At 43.8% G+C, this 25,935-nt stretch overlaps 1 protein-coding gene across 14 annotated transcripts in view; it reads right to left on the reverse strand.

Moving 5' to 3' along the window:
* Nucleotides 1–3,513: 3,513 nt before the first annotated feature.
* Nucleotides 3,514–25,935, reverse strand: part of bdnf (brain-derived neurotrophic factor) — a 28,422-nt gene continuing 6,000 nt past the window's right edge. The window contains exons 2-3 of one of the 14 annotated variants that reach the window (XM_034580547.1): nt 23,361–23,448; nt 3,514–4,993 (exon numbers count right to left, since the gene is read on the reverse strand). In XM_034580547.1, the coding sequence (XP_034436438.1) occupies nt 4,163–4,993; nt 23,361–23,414 (885 nt within the window). In that variant the 5' untranslated portion in view covers nt 23,415–23,448 and the 3' untranslated portion in view covers nt 3,514–4,162. Of the gene's footprint in view, nt 4,994–6,529; nt 6,848–9,116; nt 9,137–10,814; nt 11,380–15,289; nt 15,366–17,667; nt 17,690–17,895; nt 18,143–18,189; nt 18,670–18,766; nt 18,786–18,844; nt 19,025–19,096; nt 19,395–19,419; nt 19,555–19,874; nt 20,065–23,360; nt 23,449–25,935 lie in introns of those variants that run through there. The other 13 variants (XM_034580609.1, XM_034580618.1, XM_034580564.1 and 10 more) reach the window with 13 other exon arrangements.

Here is a 25,935-nt window from a genome sequence, read left to right on the forward strand (position 1 = left end):
GGGATGATAACCCCCGAGCTCAGCGTGTTATTTATGGCAGGAGCTGGATGTTCACGAGAGGACACTGAATGCATCTTTTGTAATTACTGTGAATCAGTGTTTAAACTATTGGTTCAGAATATTTTTTTAAATAAATCATAACGCTAATAAGAAAACGTATTTATACTATTAATACAAAAGTAAAGGTTAAGTATGTAAGATTTAGCTGAAAGGTATCTTTGGCAGAAATTGACAATAAAATAATCCTTGTGATGTTTTCACGAGAGTGTTTCATCTCAATTGTACGAATTGTTGTTTTCCTTACTATAGAATGAGCCCTTTATATTTAAATACTTTATATTTACATCAGGAGCGGGTTCTCTCTACGGAGGCTGCCATGGTTTTTACAGTAGCCTTGACTAGACAAACTAAACATCTTTTGAGTCTTTATGAGAACTGAAGACCACCATAGGTTCTCTTTCATGTTTGGAGGGGAAAGGTGATTTGAGGAGTATTCAGCTGCAACATGTTTAGATATCTCTAAATTATACACACTGAACCTTTAATATATAATACATATCCCTATATGATAGTTTCACCCATATGGCCTTGTGTAGTCGACAAATCAAAGTTATTTCTATTCTTGATGATATATATGTAAATCCCCACACACACACGGGACATGGGGTGGTATGTCTATCTCAAGCGGGTCCTTTACCAGAGGCCTGGGAGTTTGAGGGTTCTGCGCAGTATGTTTGCAGTTCCTATGCCTGAGCTTTAGATGTTGTAACTGTGATCTACTGGCTGGAGCCACTCTCCTAGTTTGGGGCTCATTGCCTCTAATGCACCTACAACCACATGTATCACATTGAATTTCACCCTCCACATCTGTTGTAGCAGTTTTTTCAGCCCTTGGTACTTCTCGATCTTCTCGTGCTGCTTTTTCCTGATGTTACTGTCCGCTGGGATTGTGACATCTATCCATGGCCTTGTGTAGTCGACAAATCAAAGTTATTTCTATGCTTGATGATATATAGTTTATTCTCTATACTATACTATACTATACTATACTATACTATACTGATACTGTTTATAAGTATAAATATAATATAATAATAACCTTTCATATTAAAAGTTGGATATTTCTGTGACTTGGGTGTACATTCGGTTTACTGAAGACATTGAACCTGGAGAATGTGGAAAGCTCATCCTTGTGTTTTGTGTTCAGTTCACTCAGTGTTCTCATTGACCAGCATCCAGGAAAAATATGTCATCGGGTGTGTGATCCCAGTCTTGAGTCACTATTCAACAATCAATAAACCCAACAATATGATGTGTGTTAGAGGATCATTCATTCAGCAGCTGCTCTCATCCTCCTCAGGAATTGTTCCTTTATGTATTATGTGTATTGGTGACCAGGAAGCAGTAAGAAGCTTCTCTCCTGTCACCTGGGACGTTCAACCTCTCTACTGCTCTCTGCTGGTTGGCTGCTGCACATCTGGAGGCTGTAGCAATTTGCTGCTGCACTGCTCTGTGTGGCCTGAATCATTCAAACTATACAGAATCACTTCTGTTCTGACCACACCCAGTTGGTGAGGACTCTCTGGAGCCTCTTGACGGCTGATGAAATATACCTGCTGGGACGTCACTGACTGGGGTGTGGCCGGACGCAGCAGCCATATTTGCCCTAAAAGGCCCAATGCTTGTTTGCTCAAGTTTTTATTTCCTTTCTTCCTGTTTTTGTCTTCAAGTTTCAGTTGTAGGCTTGAGGAATTACTGAATGATAGTTGATTTATGATTATAAGAGACAATATGGTCTGGCCTGTAAACATAGACTTCACCCTGGCTCAAATACAGATGGTGATTTCACCAGTCACTGTTCCTCTCTTAAGTAATTGGAAGATAAAGTTTTCTATTACTTAAGCTTTGTTCAACAAAAACACCCCAATATGTCTGCTCATGATAAATGGGGCAGCTCAGAGAACCTCGTCTAAAATGCGTCCCAGAAGGTTTGATTTATTGTTCTGTATTTTGAGGAGGAAGGAATTATGGCTGCTTCTCTTCCCATAGGATAATAAAATGACTTAGGGTAATCTTCTTTCTTATTTGGCTTGTGCGGCCATGATGAGAAACCTAAGTACCCTTTGTTTGGAGATTTATGAGAGTGGGTCATCTGAGATACTGCGTGCTCGTCATCTTCCTCCGACTCTGTGTTTATCCTCCACTTTTGTATAATAAAAGTAACTCGCAGCATCTTCGTCTCGGGCTTCTCAGGAGGATCCAGATAAAACAGAGGAGAAAGTGGAGCATCTTTTTCTTCACTCACAAAAAAAGATTCCTCTATTCAGCAATCTGTTTCCCCCAAATCTCCCAAAGTGCCAGATCTGGTTCTCCGCAGAGGTCACACTTACCTTCAGGTTGATGAAGGAGAAGTAAAATGAGGCGGTTGGATCAGACGAACCACAAACACAGCAGTAACGGAAGGTCTTGTTTCTGCATTTTCATATATCACCGCTGAAATATGTGATATTTTGAGTAAGTGTGGAAGTGAAGTCAAGCAGATTTTATTGTTGTCTTGATGCAACTTCAAACTGTGGAATGTAGACTTGGCAAGCACGGGGCTCTGTCTACGTAATGATGTAATGCAATAAGTTATAGTGTGCTGGAGGCAGTATTGATATGAGGCCGAGTCAGTGTTTTATAACCCCGACGCCAAACCGGTTACCTGGAATGGCTTCTCCTCGGGATCACAGTGAATGTTCTGCCGCGTAAAACCTGTGATGATAGTTCTTTTGTAAGAGATTTAGAAATGGGATTATCGTGCACTTATAACAGAAAAGGTGGGTGTATATGTTTTTAATGTACGCTAACGTGTGTGGGGGGGAAGTCCACCACTGTCAAAACTCAGGCATAATTCATGTGCAACGCTAGCCTACTGGTACCTGTCCATGCTTGTATGTGTAGGTGTTTTTCTTGTGACTCTGAATTCTTGTATTGCAGCTGGAGTCATGATATTAATAATAGATCAATAAAGCTGTGAACAGCTGTGTGTAAATACCTAAGAATCAAACTACATAAGTCTGTCGTCAAGCGATGTGCTGGTGGGAGCAATGAGTGGTTTGATGGCATTTTCTACTTTGTTCCTCCTTAACATAACAGTAAAAGCTCCTGCATATACGACGTCCCCACCCACAATGCCGTCTGTATTGTTTTCCCTGCATATTACCCAATAGAGTCAGTCCCTTGCTATAATATATTATTTGCTTACCGTGAGAACGATGTGAAACAACTTTTTCATGGAGCAGAGTTTGTGCACGTTCATGCGTGTGTATGTGTGTGCCAGGCCTCCTCGTCCCTGCCTGCCTTTCTGTATAATAAAGTTTATCCTACCTAAAAATGCACTGTTGAAACTTTATCGACATTGATTTTGTTTTTCAGTTGCCTATAGTCATTTTTATTTCTTCAAATATTTCAGTTTAATATTGCAAACAACTTCACAACATACAAAATGAATAATATTAACCCAGAAACATGTCAATGAATAAATTTTATATATATATATATATATATAATTTTTTTATATATATCTTGTCCTCTGGTGGGGATAAAAAAATAAACAGCAAAGCTTTGACAACAGCACCTTGACATAGTATGTAATTTCAACATTACCTTGAGAAGTTTAGAACAGTAAACAGATAAATTACTTGAGAGGAAAGTTGTTTTCTGCTGAATATGTAAACGGAATGTTTTTTTTGGTCAGCATCATATCCTTTTTTTTTTTTGTTAGTGGAGAATTTCTCGATTCACAATTGAAGCAGCATGCAAGCTTTTGAAGATGGAACCGTCCTCTCTCATTCCTTGCCTGTTTTTTTTTTTTTCCTTCATTTTTTCTAATTCTTGGCAACGTAAACAAATCACAATGTCTTGAGGAATGTGATATAGTAATTTAAACTGGGCGCAAATGACTGATCAGATTTTTTTTAATTGTTTACAAGGTCATGAATATGTTCAATAAATAGACTGTAGTATCACTTTTACTGTATAAACTTCATCTTTTTTTACATGCAGTCCATAAAATTTTCATTTGACGGAATAATTTACCCTGTTATGTATATATACAAATAGATATTTTCTCTTTATTCTCTTTTTTAAACTCTTCAATAAAATCTATACATTTTATACACTATCTCCCTCTTTTAATGGTCAATGTGCATACACATGAAGTGTCTATCCTTATAAACCGCCAGCCAATCTTCTTTTTGCTATCCATGGTAAGCGCTCGCACGTAGGACTGGGTTGTCCTGCATTGGGAATTATAATGCCGCTTGTCTATTCCTCTGCAGCCCTCCTTTGTGTACCCCATGGGGTTGCATTTGGTCTCATAAAAGTACTGCTTCAGTTGGCCATTGGGGACAGGGACCTTTTCCATTACGGTAACTGGCTGCCCAGACATGTCTATTGCCGTCTTTTTATCCACAGCTGTCACCCACTGGCTAATACTGTCACACACACTGAGCTCTCCACGCCGTGAGGGATCGGAGTGTCGCCGCACCCTCATGGACATATTAGCGGCATCCAGATAGTTTTTGTATTCCTCCAGGAGAAAGAGCAAGGGCGGCTCCAAAGGCACTTGGTTGCTGATCATCACCCGTGAGTCGTACAGGTCGACATCCTTGCTCTCCGCGTTGACCACAGAGGACGGGCCCCCACCTCCCTGGCTCTTATCAGGCCCCTGTCCCAGCTGTGCCGCCTCGCCCTCCACCTCCAGCAGCTCCTCTATCACTTGCTCAAACGTGTCTGTGAGCGAGGGCAGTTCCCCACGCTGGCCTGGCCCACCACCACTCTGTGGAGTCCCATGGCCTCGTGCGGCCGTCGCAGCAGCGCCCAAGTAGCCTTCCGTCCGATGGCCCCGCATGCCCGGGGCGTCTCTCAGGGGCGCAGCTCTCATGCAACTGAAGTATGAAATAACCATAGTAAGGAACAGGATGGTCATCACTCTTCTAACCTGGTGGAACTGGAGGAGGAGACAAAGACAGAGAACAAGAGGGGAGGAGAGGGGGAGAGAGAGAACAAGACAGTTAGTCAAAGAGCATCTTCAATGAAGTTAGCTTATACTTGATCAATAATGCAGCATGTGAGCCTCTCCTCTTATTTACACCCTCTCATCTTTCTTTGAAACCCCAAAAGAGAGCCAGTAGCTTTGAAAAAAAAGAAATCACAAAATGTTTTTATTAAACTGATATTGGCGCAGTGTCATCGGTGTTTGCAAACTGTTTGCAAACTGTAATCGTTCTGTTCCTATGTGAGGTCTGGCTTAGATTTTCTTTCGTTGGCAGCGACGCACGAAAAGCTGGTTGGAGCATCAGAGAGATTGTTTATTACAAAAGATAAAAATCACACGAATAGATCCTCACAGGCTTGATGTTATTTATGAGCCTCTTTTTACTGGTGTGTTAAACTGTAAACTGTGTGGTTTATTTCTACAGGGTGAAAGGATGTGTAGTTTTATAGTCAGGACAAATTTCCTTCTTATCTTATCTTATCTTACCCTATCCTATCTTATCTTATCCTATCCTATCCTATCTTATCTTATCTTACCCTATCTTATTTTATCTTATCTTATCTTATCTTATCTTATCTTATCTTATCCTATCCTATCTTATCTTGTCTTATGTTATCTTATCTTAGCCAAACTTCTTCCATCTCTCACACTCTGAACCATTGAATTGTCAGTTTTGAAGGCTTTCCCCTCAATTTTTTTTTTCACCTTATTTACGACATGTTGGATTTCCATAGTCTTAGACTTCCTGTATATTAGGGCAAGCAGTTACATGCATTCTTACTTGGTATTTTGATTTTAAAAATGGACAGGTGGGAAATAAAAGATGTGTTTTGGGCTTCCAACCATGTGAGGGTGAGCTGTGAGCTGCCTGTATTCAGACATGTGTTTGCATAGGGTTAAGTTGGTATTCCTGTTTGTTCTGCTTGTTTGAAGAGCTCAGGTTTTATCTTTTGTCTTTCACTTTACCCCACGAACCAAATCGCCATTAGCATCACACAGTGAACCTGCAGCACTCACACACTGCCTGAGTGGGAGATGTTGTGTTCAAGTCAGCTCAGACAAACGGTGCTGCAGTATTATTTCTGGAAAAAAAAAAATTAATAATAAATATATATATATATATATATATATCGCTCTGTGCTCGAAAATAAACCTCAGAGTCGTGAATGGGAAGCAGGAGGTTCGCTGAGGGACACTGTTTGTGTGTTTTTTTGGCAGGTGGATGGCGAGAGCACCGCAGGATGAACTAGAAAGGATGTCAGGAAGGGAAGTGAATGACAGAAAGATGTGTCACACTCTCCCCGCACTGTAAAGTACCAGTCTCGAGCAGCTCACAAGATCAGCACAGCACCGCCAAGGAGAAGCAGGAGGAGGAGGAGGAGGAAGGTGGGGGGGAATGAAAAGAAAAGGATGAGCCAGGTGGAACCGAAACACTGAACATACATCCTTAACCAGCGAGTCGCCTGAGCACATATACGCATCCCTTACCTTTGTGGAGCTCTAGGATTCACAGAAGTCAGTGAATCGGTAGACATCCAACGGCCAGAGATATAAAAGCAACCATAATGAAAAAGAAAATCTAGATCTCGCTTTCCACTGAGGCTCATGTAAAAATAGCCCGGCCGAGGCTTTGACTGCACTCTGCATATCCCAACCTGATACAGGAAAACACACCCAGCAGAAAACACACACACACTCGCACACACACTCTCCTGCCCCCACTCAGAATGGACCTTTACAGTACAGGGAGGAGCGTAAAACCCCTGCACCTTAAAATGCATTTGTTTCGCTCTTAATTGGTATCTGGGGCCGTGGCTGCAATTAACCAACACCACGGCGACTGCCATAGAGATATCTGCTCTAAAAATAGATGTGCTGGGAGTCTCGCAGTCTCTATTCAAAATATCACATCCTTCTTCTTAATGAGCCACTCATTCCCCGAGCTCGGTGACGCGCTGCTCCGTGAGTGTGAGAGTGTGCGTGTTATGAGGGTTGGGGGGGGGGGGGGGGGGGGGGGGGTGCATGGGGAGGGGCTGGCTTGTGTGTGTTTGCAGGGGAGATGTTGTGAGGAGGAAGGTGTGTGTGTCACCAACTAACACAACAATGAGGACAAAGCAGTGAATTAGTAGCTGATTATATGTATTTTTAATTAAATATTGTCAATAAAAAAGCCCATTTTCACTGCAAAAAATTGAGACCCCCGCAGTGCTGCTGAGGTTTTGCTTCCATGCACGAGGATTTTCTGTGCAGGCTTCCCAGCACACACACAGACACACACACACACACACAAAGAAAAGGTGTGTAGGTTTACGGGATGAGAGGCCCCCAGTCACGAGCTTTTACGCGTAGGATGCATTTAGGGCTGATATTATTATCAGCATCAAATGGTTCCACTTCCACACGAGGGAGATGAAGGCAAAGAGGGCTGATTACTGTCAGGCGTCAAACTTCATGCTGGAAATGGTGCAGACGAGGAGTGCTGCATCTTCCGTAACAGACCACAGGGGTAATATTGCAGTAGCAGGGGGTGGAGAGAGAGTGCCAGCGTCATTTCGCAGCATAACAACCACAGATGACGTCTCTTCCAGGTCTCCATAGGGGAGAGGGATGGAGGGGTGGATGGGGTGGAGGGGGGGTAATGCCACTCAACGGTGTGCAATTGCATGCCATTCCCCCGGGTATCCTCACACCGGGAACAACAAATGATTTTATTTCTATCTCTGTGATTTCCTGTTTCCATCAGGACAATCAATATGGCTTATGCTCTCAATCAACATCCTGTTAAAATGCGATAAAGCCAATGAATCATTTAATTGCTATGGGACCGGCGGAGAGGCTCTGGCTTATATATCTACCACGGGCTAAATGTGACAACCGATTGGTTTGCTCTTTGTTTTATACATCCAGCGAAGAGAGAGAGAGAGTTTATGTGCACTGCTGGATTTCGCAGTTAATAAAAAAAAATAAAGTGAGTTAACACAATGAGCAGGAATATGGAAGCAGGAGAGGGGGGCAACATATGGAGGAATGTCTGCAGCAGAATCGACTCCTTTGGAGTTTGCGCACCATCTCGACCCGCTTGTGAAAGCGTCCAACGCGAGGAGGTGGTGGTAGATTGTTCAGAATGTGCATTTCGGAAATGAAAGTCGGCTTCATAACAACTATCAAAACCTGTCGCATAAAAGAGCTCACTCTAAACACACATCCATCCCCTCAGCCATGAATACTGCGCTGATAACCTGGAGTGGAGATGAAAAGAGGCCCTGCCGCTTCTCAAATACGCCTTTCATTCATGACAACACACCTAGAGCCCGGCAACAATAGGAGCAGGTGAGTGAGTGTGTGTCTACTGTTTGACGTCTCTGGATGACCACCTGTTCATCTGCTTTGAGAGCGCGCCTGTATGGCACGGATCTGTAACGTACCCTGCGCGTTTACTCTGTGCGCCAGGTGGGGATTAAAGTGATAAATGTCTCCTTTTGACAGACGCTGAAAAGTTCCTCTAAAGGATGAAAGGACAGGCAGGGCCCGTGTTGTTACACACTCACTAATGTTCCCCCGGTCTCCCTCCACATGTCCGCGCACTTTATGGCTTCATCATCACCAACGACGTCTTAGAAACAGTTAGAGGGCGAAATAAACATCAGACGAGGGGGGGAGGTGGAGGATGGAGAAATGCTCTAGCCTCGTTTTAATAGAAATGTGTGACCTGCAGGAACATTTGTTCTCCTGCCTCCACCACTTCTCCCGGGTGGGCATGCGTCTTTGTTTGATTCCTGCACAATGTGCAGTCGGGCCCGAGTTATTTACCTAGCAACGAGTTTTGTCATGTCCAACGTGTGCCAAATACTCAGCTTGAAAGAAACACATGCGGCACATGATATGAAACATTTTCTTCTCCCCGAGGACCCCCCTGTGCGCCACAATGTGCAGCACTTAACTAAGGCATTCGGATTTGTCTGCAGTATAATGGCTGACACATGTGGAAGCTTGCGTCTTCTCCGAGATCTGTTTTCAATCTGACACCGGTTCAGAGCACGTTTAGTAATAGATGAGCATTACTGAGGGATTATACCTGCAGCCTCTAGGCCGAGCACAGCCACCGCCACAGAAAGCCCAGGGTTCAGCCGGCTGCTGAGTGATTTATGCTTCCCACACTGAGTCCCTCCCAGCACTGTGCACAATGGAAACACATGCAGCTTGGTAAGATTCACAACTGATGCTAATGTAAGGCCTTTTATGTGCAAAACTCCACACTACATTGCATTAATGTGGAATTTTGTTATTCCCCCGTGTCCAATTGAACCCACGGATCACTAAATCTAAAAAAACCTGACAACTGAAGTCACACCAGCAGACCTGCAGCTGCAAATCCACGGCGCTGCAGTCCCCCCACATATCCACTAGATGCCGTGTGAGACCGTGGAATAATGAGAGCTCCTTCTTTTTTTCTGCCTTCCACCCATCTCCCTTTCCCTCCCTCCTGGAGATAGAGAGACAGAATGATAGATAGATATCTAGACAGGCACACAGGCAGACAGACAGAGAGACAGACAGATAGACAGACAGACAGATAGATGGATAGAAAAACATATCCTACGTTGTTTTCCAGGACGCACAAGCATTTTGTTGTTGTGCGTAATTGTAAATTGGCCATAAACTTGACTTATATGGTATTTAGTCACAACTCAGAGGAGGAATTTGGCTCCAATTTGCATTTTTCGGAAAGAACATCATTAACTCATCATTACACCACCATTCATCCAGTCTTCGTGCATGCAGCTGGTTCTTGGACAAGATATTCTCAAACTAAAGCTGCTATACATGAGCCAGTTTTTTTTTTTTTCGTCTCCCACCGATCTATAAATGGGACTTTGTTTTAATCCACGTTTCATTCTGTCCAGTGGTGTGAAGTTATTCAGTGCGAGGAGTGTGTGTGTGTGTGTGTGTGTGTGTGTGTGTGTTGGCCGACGTCGCTGGGCGTTTAGGTCTCAGGTTTCCTATAAAGTCTTAATGAGTTCATCAAAGTTTTTCCCCCCTCCTCTCCAAAACAACAATGCAAAAAAACTGTCTGCAGTGTGTGTGTGTGTGTGTGTGTGTGTGTGTGTGTGTGTGTGTGTGTGTGTGTGTGTGTGTGTGTGGAGGTTAGATGAGCACATATATAGACTAACACCCTAAACAAAGAGTTTGTTCATGAGCATAAAGTTAAATGTTGAAACGTGGCTGACGCATGACGCAGGGACACGCTGGATTGTCTCCAGTTCGCTACTTATACGAGAAAATACTAATAACCACAAGTCACATTTGCTGCAGGCTGCACTAATCATGATGAAACAACTGTGTGTATGTGTGTGTGTGTGTGTGTGTATGTGTGTGTGTGTGTGTGTGTGTGTTCCACCAGATTACATCTGCTGAGCCTGTGCTCTCCACTGGAAACCCAATCAACATAATAACTCCCGTTTTTTATTAATGAACGGGAGGATAAGGTTACGCATATCCCCTCTCGGGCTGCGGCGCTGTCTGCTCGCTGGATAACCAGACTTGATCGAGGTACTTTTAGACACCCCCCCACCCCCACCACCATCCTCACCCCCTCCCAACACCTCACACACACACACACACACATATAGTCTATACACACACATACACATCTTTATATTTTCCCCCCAAACAGCAGCAAACCGCCAAAGTGCTTGAAACAAACATTTAAAAAATCGTGCGTAAAACAAACAAACAAACGAACAAACAAAAACGAACGAAACCGAACACATACCTCTCACTGCCCAGTCGTAAAACAGACCATTCAACAGGACAGTAGTGTCATCTGGGATGTTTTGGACAACTCCCCGAGTAATTTAACTTAAGCGATATTTTCCTCCCCGTGCGCCCTCCCGACCAGCTTCAGGATATCTCTTCAGCTTTGGAGCAAATAGATTAAATTATTGATGGTGGAAATTGCATGGCTGAGGTAATGCACTCCCATGGCTGCGCGGCTCCTTTGGAGATCATCGTCTGAAGCTGAAGTTGTCGCATGCTGGAACGCCTCAGCAGCAGCAGCAGCTCCACGGGACCACAGACCTCTGGAGCTGGAATGAGGAGCCTCTTTGCAACTACAGTAACTTTACTACACAATGACGCTGCAACATGTGACCCGCCGCTGGCTGACTGGTCGCCACCAAACTCCTGTTTAAACAGCCCCGAGGCGGAACTATTAATGCGCGTCCAGTGTGCGTTATGCGCTTTGGTTTGTCCGCATACCGCGCAGCCTGCATCAACACCACAGTGTCTCACGGTATATAAAGCAGTCTGAGCTCTTCCGTATTTCGCTCCCTGAAGTCAAAGAGGTGGCATATTCTGTCTTCTTTCTTTTTTTGGAAGGTTTTGCGTAACAGCGCGTCTCCGGCAAGTCGTGATCCACCGCCTGCCATTTAGAGATGCCCTATTTGTGTAAAATTAGATGTTCAGGGAAATAAAAATACGCGTTTCTTGTGCTGGTCTGCAGATAGTGAGGAGCCGAGGTGATTTATATCAAAATGAGCCACAGGGAAGAGACAAAAGTAGGTTATAGATTTGTGTTTGAACACCTTCGCTATTTCATCATTTTGGGCAGTATGAGTCTTCCTACATCTATTTTATAGATCCTTCATATAGCCCAGTAAAATCTCATCCTATATACACTGTATACTGTGTATAATGTATTCTGATATGTGTATGATGTACTTTGTATACAGTGTATAATGTACTATATGTATAATGTACTCTGTATACTGTGAATAATGTGCTCTATGTATAATTTACTTTGTGTATAACGTGCTGTGTATACTGCTTACACTGTGTATCACGTAGCCTATACGGTGTACACTGTGTATAATGTACTGTGTATACTGTGTACACTGTGTATAAAGTATCTTAATGAGTAATGTGTGTACATTTCTATCAAATCCAAACCATCTGAATATGAGCTCAGAGGAGGTGTTATCATTTTGCTGCTGTAACATGTGAGTGGTGCTAAAACATTTGGATGCCAACGGGCACTGGAGACGAACAGAGACGTGAACTTACTGGAAACAATTGTGCGTCTCCTTGTTTTTAAAGTGAGCCATCTCCACAACAGATGGATGACTCCCCTGCAAGTGCTCTGCAATGTAGTAACCAGCTTTCACAGGTTATTATTACCAAATGTCAGCCAAACAAACGCGTTCAAATTACGTACACAGAGCTCACTCAGAGAACCAAACTGCTCTGCTTGTTGACACTCAGTTCCCCCTCACCGGGGACGAACCGGGGACAATTAAATCCCCATATAATGTAGAATTCAAATAAAGATGTCAGTGGAGCCACAACCTTTCAATAGGTGATGAACGTTAGGAAAGTCCACCTCTGATGAATACAAGAGTGAGCATAATGGGGAAATAGCGGCTCATTATCCTTGTGACTTGGCCCTGGTCCAGAGCAAAGATTTATTGTGAAGTGTTTGCGTTATTGCCATCATGATTCTTCCCTGCACGAGCTTATGAGCTGGAGAGCTCTTGTTTGGCATGTAGCAGTATGGGAGTGGATGCACACACCTGCTTAATGAGTCACTCCCACCTCCAACACACCCGGGGATATGCCAAGATAGATATAGCCCTCCCCGAAGGCCCACAGGAGGTGAGGGCAAACTCTGGATGACAAAGAGTTGCATCAGCAATCACTGAGCGACATGACTCCAAAGAGGATAGAAAAAAATGCACACTGCACAAGGGGGCTGTTCCAAACAAGTAATTCATAAATAAATCACTTGGCATCTCATTAGAAGAGCAAAAACAACAACATGGTCCCTCTCATTTCTGCAAATACTGCACAACTGAAGGTGGTGTATCAAGAGGACTCTTTGGGCTGGCACGTGTCTGAGGCCTGACGGACTGAATTTGTGAATGAAATTAGTAAAACGTCCAAGCACAAAGGAGTTGTGAGCAGTGTGAGGATCTTTCAGACTCAACTGAATCCAACCAAGGGTCAAGCAGAGGCATGACGGCCCCGGCCTGGCAACCAGGAGTCTTTCTGAAAACTGCTAAAGCACTAGGTCATCGGAACTGAGGTGTACGATTTCTTTAGGTTTAAGATTTCTCAATACGGCGCCGGTGACAATGACTTCAAACCATCTGAGGTGTTCGGTTGAAACCTTTTGTCTTTTCATGTTGTGTGGCAAATTTCTACAGATTTTCATCACCTGGTTCACGGCCACACACATATAAATCACATGTGTGCTGTAGGAGTCGGGTCGGTCTCCTCTCACATCTTCCCTGCTCACAACCTTTTCTCCGTTTGTGCTGCAGAAAGAAAGAAACCTCCACAGGAGCTGACAACACGACACACTTGTATAACCTTTCAAGGCTTCCTCTTGCCAAATGCAGCACGATGCTGACAGGTCCGCACTGCCGAAAGCTTCACTTAACAAGTGGAATTATGCCTCCTTGTGCAAGAGAGGAGCCATGTAACTTTGGCGAAATGACATTTTGTGAAATGTCATTTTCACTGGGGATAAAGGAAGGCGACGAGGGTATTTTGATGAAAGTGAAATTGCATTCCTCCCCGAGAGGAAAACACGTCAACTGAGAAAACATTTTGTATGAGGTGGGATGACGTCAAACAAAAGACGAGGCGCGAGCTGGAGAACAGTTGAGAAAACTCCAGACTGGGGAACGTAAACGTAAACTTCTTCTCTAATCAGATGCTGGAAGGACGAGTTAATACCATCCCTCCTGTGATGACTATAACCTTTATTGTAATCATCAGGCAGACACAGAAGACCAGTCTGCTAAGCTTCATACATATACGCACTGCTCCTTCCACATCCTCACACAGATGATACATTATTTCTACAGTGGCACAGATTGAAAATCACTCCACGGGCTATTAATCCTCTCTCTGTCTCTTTTCTTGGCTTATACCCCCCCCTCAACCACCTCACACTCTCACCTCTTCCTCCCCCCCACAATCCAATATCCCCACAGCATCAATAACCTTTGCATGGTTATTGAACGCTGCTGAATGAAAACACACTAATCACGCCGCAAAATTACTTGGAAACGCTGAAATGTTTGTCCAAGTCCAAGTCACAAAAAGAAAAAGGCATTTTTTTCTTTCATTCGCTATGTACAAGGAGGCTGCAGGAAACTGAACCAATGGTTTCATGTGACAGATCCTGCCACCATGTGCTAATATACAGACACTACAGATATGTGTTTTAAAGGGAAATGAGGGAAATGACACATTGGACCAAGTTCTAACTCAATCTGAACCTGAGTCACTTTCTGAAGAGCTAAATTCATGAATATATTGATACACACATGATTTCTGGAAGTTGCTTGTATTCAGTGGTGTGCTGTAAATTCACATGCCGAGAGACACTTGAATGGTTTGTCGGCATGACCGAACATTTCCTCACACACACATGCGTGCAAACGTGCGCGTGCACACACACACACGCGCGCACGCAGAGCATCATGAATGCTTGTGGTCCCGCAGTGGTCGGACACATAAAAAGTCTTTCCAGTCAGATGAACTCCATCACACTGTCACTGCTTATTAATAACTCATCGTGGGATCCATCACTGTAAAACCTCAGTCACGTCACTGTGACGAATAACTGATAATTTAAGGTTAAGGAGGGAAAAAAAAGGTTCAAGGCTTCGCCTCCTGCCAGAACTTGTTTAAGCAAGCCTGTTAATTGGATGAAGGTGTCGGTGATGAAGATGATGGTGGTGACTAAAGTAGCAGCGGTGAAGGTATAAGCCTACATCTCCATGATGATGAAGATGATTAATATTCGCTCTAAATATATCGTGACGTGCACCTCGCTGTGAGTCCACATTTCCACCATCTATAGCCCCCTAAATAATCAATAGCCTATATTTATCAGTTCTATCAGACACCAGCCTGGATAAATAGTTATTATTACATTTCATGTGGGCACAGCGCGATCCGAAATCGACATTTATTAAAAACAAATAGACGATTTATAATAAAACGAGCTTAATTGAAAACCTGATTTTTACCAAATCCATTTAGCTCCCAAAGTGCAGGGATTGATCGCAACGGGAAAATGAGACACAAAGGCCATTTACAGAGAAAACACACGTTAGCTTTTTCAAGAAAAACCTCGCATATTATTACTGTTATCTTTATTAGTGCTAAATTAAATATTTTTCGTTAAAGAAATAGGCCTACCGACAGAATTTCATCTTTTTTTGCAGAGAAACCTACCATCAGGTTTGTTATTGACGCCCACCCCAACTCTGCAGAGCTGAGAGTGCAGAGACAGAGAGAGAGAGAGAGAAAGAGAGGGAGAGAGAGAGTGCAGAGACATAGACAGAGAGTGAGAGAGAGAGAGAGAGAGAGAGGGGGGAGATTCTCGGTAAAGATAACACACGCGGAGACGCACGCACACAGGCGCGGGCGCACGCAGACGCACGCCCGCACACAAACGCGCGCAGCCCCATTTAAGGACTGATCCGCTGACGTACATTGCAGAAAAGTGCTATAAAAAAACCTTCATACATACAAAGTGTGTCGTGCCACCCCACAGACCCCTCCTAAACCGCCTCCGCTCATCCCTCCTCCTCCACCCAACACGCCCACGCCCACACCATAATCCCACGTCTCAGTCGAGAGAAATAAATAATAATAATAATGATAATAACAAAAATACAGCCAGAAAACCGGCGATCTGCAGAGAAAATACCACGTTTATCAACAGATTCAGCGAGAAATCTCCTATTCTATCTATGAACAAACAGGATAATTATTTTCTTGACGTTTTTTTTTACCTTATAATAACGAAAACCTTCCTCGTTTCGTTGTAGAAATTATTCATCGCCTATAATTTGAGCCATAAACGGGTTTGTTGCTTTTAAAAGGCAGAAACGTGTCTTATTACGGAGGTTATTGCGACGCAGCAGCGCTTTTATTATTAAAGGATGTTTTTTATGAATGTCGGGCAGCCTGGTGTAAGTAATATGATCTATTTTGGTTTCACTGTCATATAAAATGAGGGCTAATAGGCTGTAATGTGCAGAAAGCGATCTGGGTTAGGTTTTAAAAACAAATGACGGCAGAGATAATTTCAACGTAATTCCAGGATTTACTGGACACGTATTTTTTTGGGGGGGGAGAATTTATTAGAGGACGCAGCGTGTAAGAGGAGACCTGATTAAAAACAGTGGGCGTTATAGGGGCTTTTCTCTCTCTCCTCCTGCAGCCGCTTCGTCTTGGATGAGAAATCTGAAATCTTTGACCAGAGGAGAGAGAGACAGGGAAAAAGAAGACGAGAGAGAGAGAGAGAGAGAGAGAGACAGACACAGAGGGAGAGAGAGAGAGAGGAAATAGACAATATCCAGCGCTTCTGCATCGGTGCAGGACGATTTTTTTTAAGGCTACAAGTCCTTCAGGAGAGCGCAGAGAATAAAATCCCACAGCAGATCCGCGTGATCATCATGTACATCTATATAACAAGCATCACGTGACAGGTTTTTTTTTAAACAAGAAAGGGAGAAATAAAGAAAGACCAGAATCGATGCCACCCGCGCAACTGCATATCAAGCCATCTCATCTCTCTCCATCACATTCAGCCATAACATCTGTCAGTGGATGCACTTTGACCACGCCCATCTTTATTGTAATTTTACACAGGAATAACACACACACACGCGCGCGCACACACACGAACACACACACACACAGCTGTTCGTATGTTTCCTCTTAAGCAACACAGGCTCCACACATGACAATGAGCTGCAGCGGAATTAATAATCAATGAATCTTATTATTATCAATATTATTATTTTTATCATCATTATCACATATGCGATGTGCGCGTTTTACAGGTCGACACACGCGCGTACACACACACAGCAGCAGGAGCCGTGCATCATGGACAAAAAAGAGAGAGAGAGGGGTAGGGTAGCAGGTGAAGTGAAAAGCACCTTATGAATGAAACCGTGGAGCGGTCGTAGTAAAAACACAAGTGATTTGATGGCGATGACGGGAGGTGGGGGGGCGATGGAGAGAGGGAGAGAGGGAGAGAGAGAGGGAGAGGGAGAGAGAGAGAGAGGTAAAGAGTATGTATAGGGCTATTTTTGGTCGATACCTAAAAAAATAAAACAAAAATCAAGAGGGTTTGATATGAAGACAGAACATGAAACATACAGCACAGGAAAGATGGAAAAATAACGATGGATAGATGGAAAGATAGATAGATAGATAGATAGATAGATAGAAAGATAGATAGATAGATAGATAGATAGATAGATAGATGGATAGAAGCACCAGTTTAGTCCAGTTCGTGCACGCGTGGAAGGATCACTGCAGCGTCTTTAAGTCCCATATTGCGAGCATGATTAGGCACAACGCAACGATTACGCAAATTATATTGCAGCAGACACTGTTCGGAAACTCCAGAAAGAAACAGAAAAAAAAGGGAAACGCAAAATAAATCCCAAGCACGAAAAACACGAGTCCCAGTTTCTCACAAACCCTGAATGAATGAATGAATGTGTCACGCATCCATATTTATTTTTCAAATGAATCTAGGTTATTAATCCATTTTTTAGAAAACAAGGAATACAAAATATCTACGGGATCACCTGGATCGGGTTTCATTCCGGTTATTTCGCTCACCGGTGCCCCACGTTTTGACGCTGTGCCGGGGCGAGGAGGCTGCATGCACGCTGCCTGCTGTGGTTCTAATAAGTTGATTTTTTGCGAGAGGAGCCAGAAAGAAAAAAAGGGGAGAAAAAAAAGCCCCCAGCGGATAAAAAAAGACGACAGGAACCAAAAAGAATGACATGGAAACAATGGGATTGTGCTCTTACCTTCACAAGCGCTGACAACCACTACGCAGCGTGGTTAGATCTCCGCGGCCAAGACTTGCATGTCCAAAAGTTTAACGCAGTGTGGGGGGGCTTATAGGTTAGTGCACCGAGGATGTGCCGCGCGCAAACAGCACCAGACCTCACATTTAAACTTTGGCACTGCTTTTTACAAAAAAAAAAAAAACCTAAACAAGCTCCTAATGTCTTTGCTTTTTCTATTTTGTATTATTCTCTCTTTGAAAAAAAAAACCCACTTTTATTTCCCACCACAGGCTTCCTTTAGAATAAGCTTACCAAAAGTTGAAAACAAAAACAATCCCAAGGCTTTTTCTTTAAGTCAAACTGGGGGACTGGGAAGGAAAAAAAGGAGCGAGGAAGAGAGTTGGCGTCCACTCGGTGTTTTTTTAGTCCACGCACGACTCCGGTGCCTCTGTCCAACGTGCTGAAAGCATCACACACACATGCAGCCGGGGGAACTCAAAAAAGAGGGGGCCACGAAAATATCTATATAGCCTACTTTTGTTTGAGTGCCCACTTTGTGATTGTGCTGCCGATTCCCCGCGTCTCGTCACGTGTATTATTCGCCCCCTTGCCAAACCGAGTCCTGTTAATATTTGATCACATGTTAGTCGGACATTTCCTTCCAGATAACAGCACCTATATCACCAAACGCCGGCTCAATCCAGCGTATAGTCGGTGCCAAATTACAACCCGGCACCGCTGGAGAACACACCGATCCCCATTGTTCCTTACATTGCCACGCGTATACGGCAAGTGTCACGGCAGAGTGGCACATGTTGCTTTTTTTCTCTGTACAAAATAAAGAACATACATACATACATGCATAAAATATAAAGCCATCACTGCTTACACACACGCACAGCCCTCCTATAGCCTCCATTCCCAGTATCCACACATTGCGCACAGACACAATGTAATATTTCCTTACCTCTCTCTCACTGTACCGGCATATCCTCAGCCCAGAAATGCCTCACAATCGTTTTCCCCCCTCACACCAGCCTTGTCAACATCAGCCTCAACCAGACACGGGTCTCGATCACTGACTTTCTCAAGTAGCCACTGAGTCCAACCCTTCCAGCAATGCGTTGCCAGACTAAACAGCATCCACGACTATTTACCGGCATAATCATCACCCCGCTTTCTTTTTTAAATACGCCGTGTGTTCCCATTGCTTACTTACCATTTTCCCCCTGCGCTGTCCTGGAGATACAAGTGTCTTAATATCCACTCACTCCAACAGATGCTGGTAGGTAATGTGTCTTGTTTGAAGTCATCATATGAGAACTTCTGCTGTGCTCAGTAGATCGCCCACCACTTCGCCTGACTTATGAATCTAATAACCCTTTGCAATATCGGCCGTGCTTAAAACTCTGCTCAGTGCAAGGCAACACCTCGGCGGCTCTACAGTAAGGAGACAAATATCAACAAGGCTGCGTTGTCAGAAAAGAGCTTCAACACATATACGTAACACCCTCGCCCGGACAACGCCATTAGGGGTCTTACGTGATTGAAATAAGCGACGGCAAGTCCAAGTTTGCGGGGATACGCGAGTCCCCGCGACTGATGGCTGCGCTCAGCGGCTCAGAGCTTTAAATCGGCACCGAGCAACAACGACAAGAGACATACAAACTTCTGAGACTGATCCGTATTCACGTGTTTGTGCAGAAAAAACCCGACTCCCTCTTTGGCGAAGGGCCATATAGGCCTATTACGCATTCGCACAGCTGGTCATTTAGATGCCTCCATATTACGCGCGCAATGCACAGCCCGGGTCGCCCTTTTTTACCCAGACAAATAGCACATTATAACAGCGCCCCTGTGTTCGCCTGTCAAGTTCTCCAGGAACTTGTTGCTGCTCAAAAATGACCCCCCACCCTCCAGCAACCCCCCCCCCCCCCCCCCATGCGCCCTTTTGTTTGAATTGGCTGCACCACATATACATACACATGTATACTTACGTAGTCAAATTCTGTTAAAGTGTTGCGTTCTTTCCCCACCAAAAAACAGACACAGCCGAAATCACACAGAAAAAAGTTAATCCACGTCCTCCAGAGCCGCAATCACACAGCGAGCAGCAGCAGAGCCAGGGACTGTATATACTTTTTTTCGAACAAGAATATCTGGAAGTTCAAAGGCGAAATCTGTTTTCAGTAAAATTCCATCAGTTGCTCTGCCAACACTCAGCCATCTGATTGTTATGCAGTGACGAAGCGCTGTGCTTGCAAGTGAAGCCCCAAATGTACTAAGTAACATGAGTAATAGGTGATATTTGCCTGACTCTTTGCCAGCATCCCCAAAAACTTTCTCGAGTGTTTGAGAGGAGGGACAAGGGAAAAAAAACAACCGAGTGTCATTCTCGTGGTATAAATGACTTTTTGGTCATAGTTTATGGAAATCACGCTGCGTGGGCAGGCGCGTTATTGGAACCTGGAGGCGTGCGTCTGCAAGGAGACAATAGCTGACAAATCCTTGGACTTTCTCTGGCAAACACAAAAAAGCTGCTCGTGGAAGTGTTTTGGGCAACTCTGGCATTCAGACCCCACTGCTCTGCATGAGGCACAGTTTGCCTCCTGCCTCTGTATATGTGAATCACGCGTGAAAACACTCCCTTTGTCACCATACATACACTGATGGATGCACTTGTGTAATTAAAGACAAAAAAAAAAAAAAAAACTCCATCAGAGGGAGAAGATTCAAGTTGTTGTCAGTGTCACTCATCAATATTGTGGCAAAACTTCCAACACATTCAAAAGTCTTTCCTTGGCAAATTAAGTTGGTTCTAATTTGGTCTGACTACGCATGTACTCTGTCATCTTATGCCTGTAGAGGCAGTGGCAAGAAAAACTTCATTTCTTTGCAGTCTGCGTCGACACATTTCTGCCGTAAAGACACAAGATGGCATAATCAGATAAAATTAGAAGCGTGTATTTATCATATGGTTATCACTTGCCAGAAAAAGATGCACTTTCCCATGTACCATACAGTCAACAAGTGCTGCTGAGCCGGAGAGAGTCACACATGGCTTATTATCCTTGAAATCCCTCCTCTTCTAAATGTAGGCTTTTCACACGGTTGCCACTCAGTACAGGCTATACTAATAAAAAACGGCGTGACGTAGAGAGAGAGGTAACACGTATCAGCTGGGCTACACAGCATGCCGTGGATGAACAGTCCCACTTCATTTGCCTCACACGATTAAACGCTCAGGATGTGCGTGTCCCCATCACCTCTCGGACTCCTACCATCGTCCTACTCTCGGTCCTTTCTGCCTCCTGACGTGGTTACTTGACTTGCTCCTACTTGTGATGTTGTTAACACTTCCTCTGCTCCCACAGCTTTTCGCAGACTCTGTTACTGACTCATGCTCGTCCCTTTTCCACTATCCATGCCCTCCCCCGCACTCTCCACCACAATATCTTATGGCTGACTCCCGAGGTCACAGATCAATCACTACATCCCCTGGGCTGCATATGATTGCATGGCATTTTGCTCTGTGGTGTGCCAAGATACTTCACCTCTTGTTGAGCGTATACTCTCAGAACTTTTTTCGTGTTGAGTGGACTGTATTTTGGCACGGGGAGTGTGACGCCGACGGGGTTGCACTGCGGGGCAAAGTCGGAGAGGAAAGTGCACGACTGAAGATCTATGTGGCCTGTGAAAAGAGACTGGGATTGATATAGATATTGATGATCAGTAAGCACAGCAAAGTAGAAGTGTGACGTAAGAGAAAGCTCTTCGTCGTTACTTCCATGTTCGCAACCTGCCTTTAAGATCCTGTGTGATTTTATCCAACCTCTCCCGAGTCTGAAAATTAATCCAGACTCCATCCTTTCAAATGACAACTGCACAAAATCACTCACTAAAAAGCCATTTCTACGCTGCAGCCACCATAGCTCCATGTTTACATCTGCTAATCACATTTGTGCCCTGCCTGGTCTCTGGAATCATTACTAAAATGCAGAGAGCCAGCCTAAAATTTTGAGTCTATCAGCACTTTCCTCCCCCTCGCCGTAATGACAACTATTAGGCGAGGATGGATCCAGTCGGGGCGGTGTGTATCATTACTCTGTCTTAATCTTTGTTCCATAAATATTGATAACAAGAGCCCCACGTCATGTGCTACTAGCACCTGCTGTTAAAAATAGAAGGCCCACTGATGGCAGGTTATCTCTTACTGTCAGATCCCAGTGTATCTTCCCCCTCTCATACCTCTTGTATCTACAGGAAGTTGAGCTCTGGGACAAACAAAAGAGCAGACAGAAAACAACAAATACTCTGATTACACAGCAGCAAATCAATCTACTGCACCTCTTGTCTCTCCTAAGTGTAGATCGTAGAAAAAAAAGAAGAAAAAGAGAAACGGCCTCCTCTGCAAAGTCTTGATTCACTGACAGAAAAACATAATTTCTTTAAAAAAATCTAATGAAGGAGTCACAACAGCTTAATCCAGTTACCCTGTTGACAACGTGCTTCATGCTGTCCATCTGTCATTCTGTCGAACGGCTTCATAATATTTCTGCGGAGTGTGGAATTAATTATCAGGTTCGGCCGGTGACTCAGAGCTCAGGTCTTCAGAAAGTAATGCAGCCCCGTAAATAATCGCCCGGCGCCGCCATACTTCACGATGATGGCGAGTGCTGCATTTGTGCTAATTTTGCCGTTCTATGTATAGAGTGACGGACAGTGTCGGGATGGATGATATCTGGGCGGCCCCGGTGGCTTAGAGCAGGGGCTGAAATTGAAGCCAATGTGCTGGCGTGATATTGAGGGGTTTCTATCTGTCTTTTCCGCGTACAGTGTGATCCGTCCTCTCCCGGCCATCTTTCACCAGTTAAACACCCAGCCACTATGTAAACACTGTCTTTTAGTGCCTGAGGGGAGAAATCTAGAGCTCTGGGTGTGACATGTAAGTGCATTGATCTCCTAACTTTGACTAACCTCCTGACAGCCCGGAGTGGCGGATGCTGCCTGTCTGCCATTAGCTTTATGATTGCCTGGGTGAGACAGGTAATCTGGGCCTGCCACTGGGCTGAGAGGCTGCCAAACAGCATTGGTCAACAAGGTGAGTAAACATAAAAAATGAGATTTTAATTATGTAGAATACCTTGGATATGTTTCGAACACAGGAATATGGATCCCAACTGGTCTCGGATCAAATATCGCCCCAGGAAAGCGACTTATTCACGCCATGAATGAATGCTGTGCACTGTAATTGTGCAGCGCGGTGCAGCGAGATGGGATTGTTGTGTGAGTGTTTGTGTGAACTCAAATGTGTATGGAGTGGTGCGAATTTGAATAGACGTATTTGCATCTTGTTGCTTAGCCAAAGGCATTATTAGTTCCCAGAAGTGGTGACCTGAAATTTTGCATGCATGGCAACTCTGCGAATGGTGGCCCCTTCATGATCGGCCAAATACTGCACAGTAGAAGTGTGAGGCACTGACCTTCAATGCAGCACATATATGTAACACACGCTGGCAGAGATGTTCACATTGCATGATTGTCTCTGCTTCCCAGATTCTCTGCTGAACTCTACGAGGAAAAGGAGAGACAATAAAAATGAATTTATTTCTGAATTTAGAGTTTGATGGCTCAGTGCCTTTGGTCATAAATATTCAAACCATAGACTAGACTGTATAAAAAGATGGACGACATGACGGTTTCCAAAAATGAAGCCGCAGCATGTAAATCGCCCCCTTGTGGCCGGCTGCAATATAGTTTTCAAACCCTGCCTCCTCTGTGTTAGTGGATGCGACATGAATTAAACTAAAAAGTCAAGGTAAACCTCAAATGAAAGATGTCATTTGAGGTAGTTCTTATCACACTGATGTATGTTCAGGTGATCATGTGTCTCATTATTTGATGCTATAAAAATGGGGTGAAAAATATGAAGGACAGCTGAGACTGACTCACGATTGGTCGAGCAGGTGTATTGCTGGAGATGCGTAGTCGATCTTTATATACAGTCACCATCAAACCATAGACTGTATTTAAAGTCTGTGTCGTGTCTCCACTTCCTCCCACTACGCAGGCAGCAAGCCAAAATATCTGGGATACGAACGCTGTAATCTCGCACGGGTTACATCATTTTAACCAATGTCTGCGAAGTAGCCATTGGGGGATGTAGCCCCGTATGTTCAACTAATCGCGATCAGCTACCTAAAAACTACCTAAAAATAATAGAAATTTTGGTCTCTGACCAAAAATTATTTTACGTGTACTTTGACTTTTTAGTCTCGCCCATTTTCCATCCACTAACATGGAGGAGGCCAGGTTTGTGTCCTATACTGCAGCCAGCCACCAGTGGGCAATCAAGATGCTTTGGCTCCACTTGTGGGGGAGCTGTCATGTCTTCCATCTTCATATACAGTCTATGTTTAAACCCATTTGCCTAAAACACTGCCTCCCACTGCAATGTAACAAATAAATGACTGAAAACAGACATGACGGCGGTGAACCCTGTCATGGTTTTCTCCACTGGACAATAAGATCACAAGCTCCTTTCACTTTGCAGGTAAAAAAAAAAGGGCTCCCCTCTTATCTTCAAATTGGACAGAATATTTTGTCCCAATGTACATTTGTAGCACCACCACCCACCATTGTAAACACCTTGCTGTCAAAGCCAGTGTAAGTTAACTTAAAATATAGTCAAGGACCACAACCCAGAAACCTCATATCGGCACTGCTCAGGCTTTAAAACTAAATCAATGTTTTTATGTAAAAGCCCTATTTTCTGACCCCCATAAAATGCCTATGTGATTAAAATAATCTTTATCGGCTTAAGCACTTGTCGGCGCCCAGGAATGAACAGGTCAAGTGTATGAGCTGTTTTACTGTCATCTGATATAAAGGACATCAACAGCGGTAGCAGCAGAGGAGGCGGAGGATTGTGACTTGGAGGCTGGCAGTTCAAATCCCTGGACTGGCTGACGAAAACTGTGTGGGGAAGTAACACTGTGCTCGGCCTCAACAGCAACTGTCAAAATGCTGTTGGACAGAGTCACTGAAGTCCCAACTGTTCAATAACACCAGTGTAAGACTGTGACAGTTCACTGGGCAGCTCCCAGGAGCGTGAAGTCTCCTCACCTCGTCTTGTTAAATGGATGATTTTAGGGCGTTTCACAGCTTGAAGCCTGGATCAAGGTTCACGTCTTTGTTGCATTTGATCCAGTTAGTTTGGGTTTCACATTGCAATTCAGCTTGAGGACTACAGGCTTTTGTATGACATACGCACGGTACGTCTGGTCAGCATCCCCTGGGCTGCGTCTGCCTACACTTGATGTTGATTGTTGGTGTGTTGTCAATTCAGCGGGTTGTAGTCTTTCCCTCTCAATTGAGAAAATGAATTAGCCGATTCATTTTGTTCATTTCAAATATTATGTCGTTGGAGGTGAAGACCACAAGCAATCCTTCAAGCCACTTCCTGACCGAGACAACCTCTCTTGTCGTTGGTCTGAGGAGTCGTCTGAGGCACCTTCACACCTGTTATTGTGGTTTGGACTGAACTGGTTAGTTTGAAAGTTAAGACTAAACAAGGCAGGAGTGAAAGAGTTGTGTTGTCTATATTTGGAACAATGGTTAATGTCTATAGTTTGCTAATCAAACATGGATCAGTCAGTTTTTATCTACAGGCACCTAAACAGATTGTTCTTCTGGAAGTAAAACTTTAAAGTTTAAGGTTAAAAGTATTCAAACTCTCTAATGATAATATTAAGGACAGCCACAGTATTGATGTGGTTATGGAGTTTTCACATAATATTATTCAAACTGAATGTCAATAAGTGAAAGTAAGGTAATATCCTAAAATACACTGTAAAAAGTTTAAAATAAAAAAATTTAACATCAAGACATAAAGTGACAATTAGATAACTTTGGATGTTCTGGTGAGTGGATTTTGTAACTTTTAACTTAACTCCGCTAAGCTAGGTTAGCTAGCTGCTGACTGTGGCATTGAATTTACAGATATGAGAACGTTAGACAAAACAAGTAAGTGAGTATACAGCCCCAAATGGTGCTCTA

Source organism: Hippoglossus hippoglossus, chromosome 3 (assembly GCF_009819705.1).
Source record: "Hippoglossus hippoglossus isolate fHipHip1 chromosome 3, fHipHip1.pri, whole genome shotgun sequence".
Taxonomy (NCBI): Eukaryota; Metazoa; Chordata; class Actinopteri; order Pleuronectiformes; family Pleuronectidae; genus Hippoglossus; species Hippoglossus hippoglossus.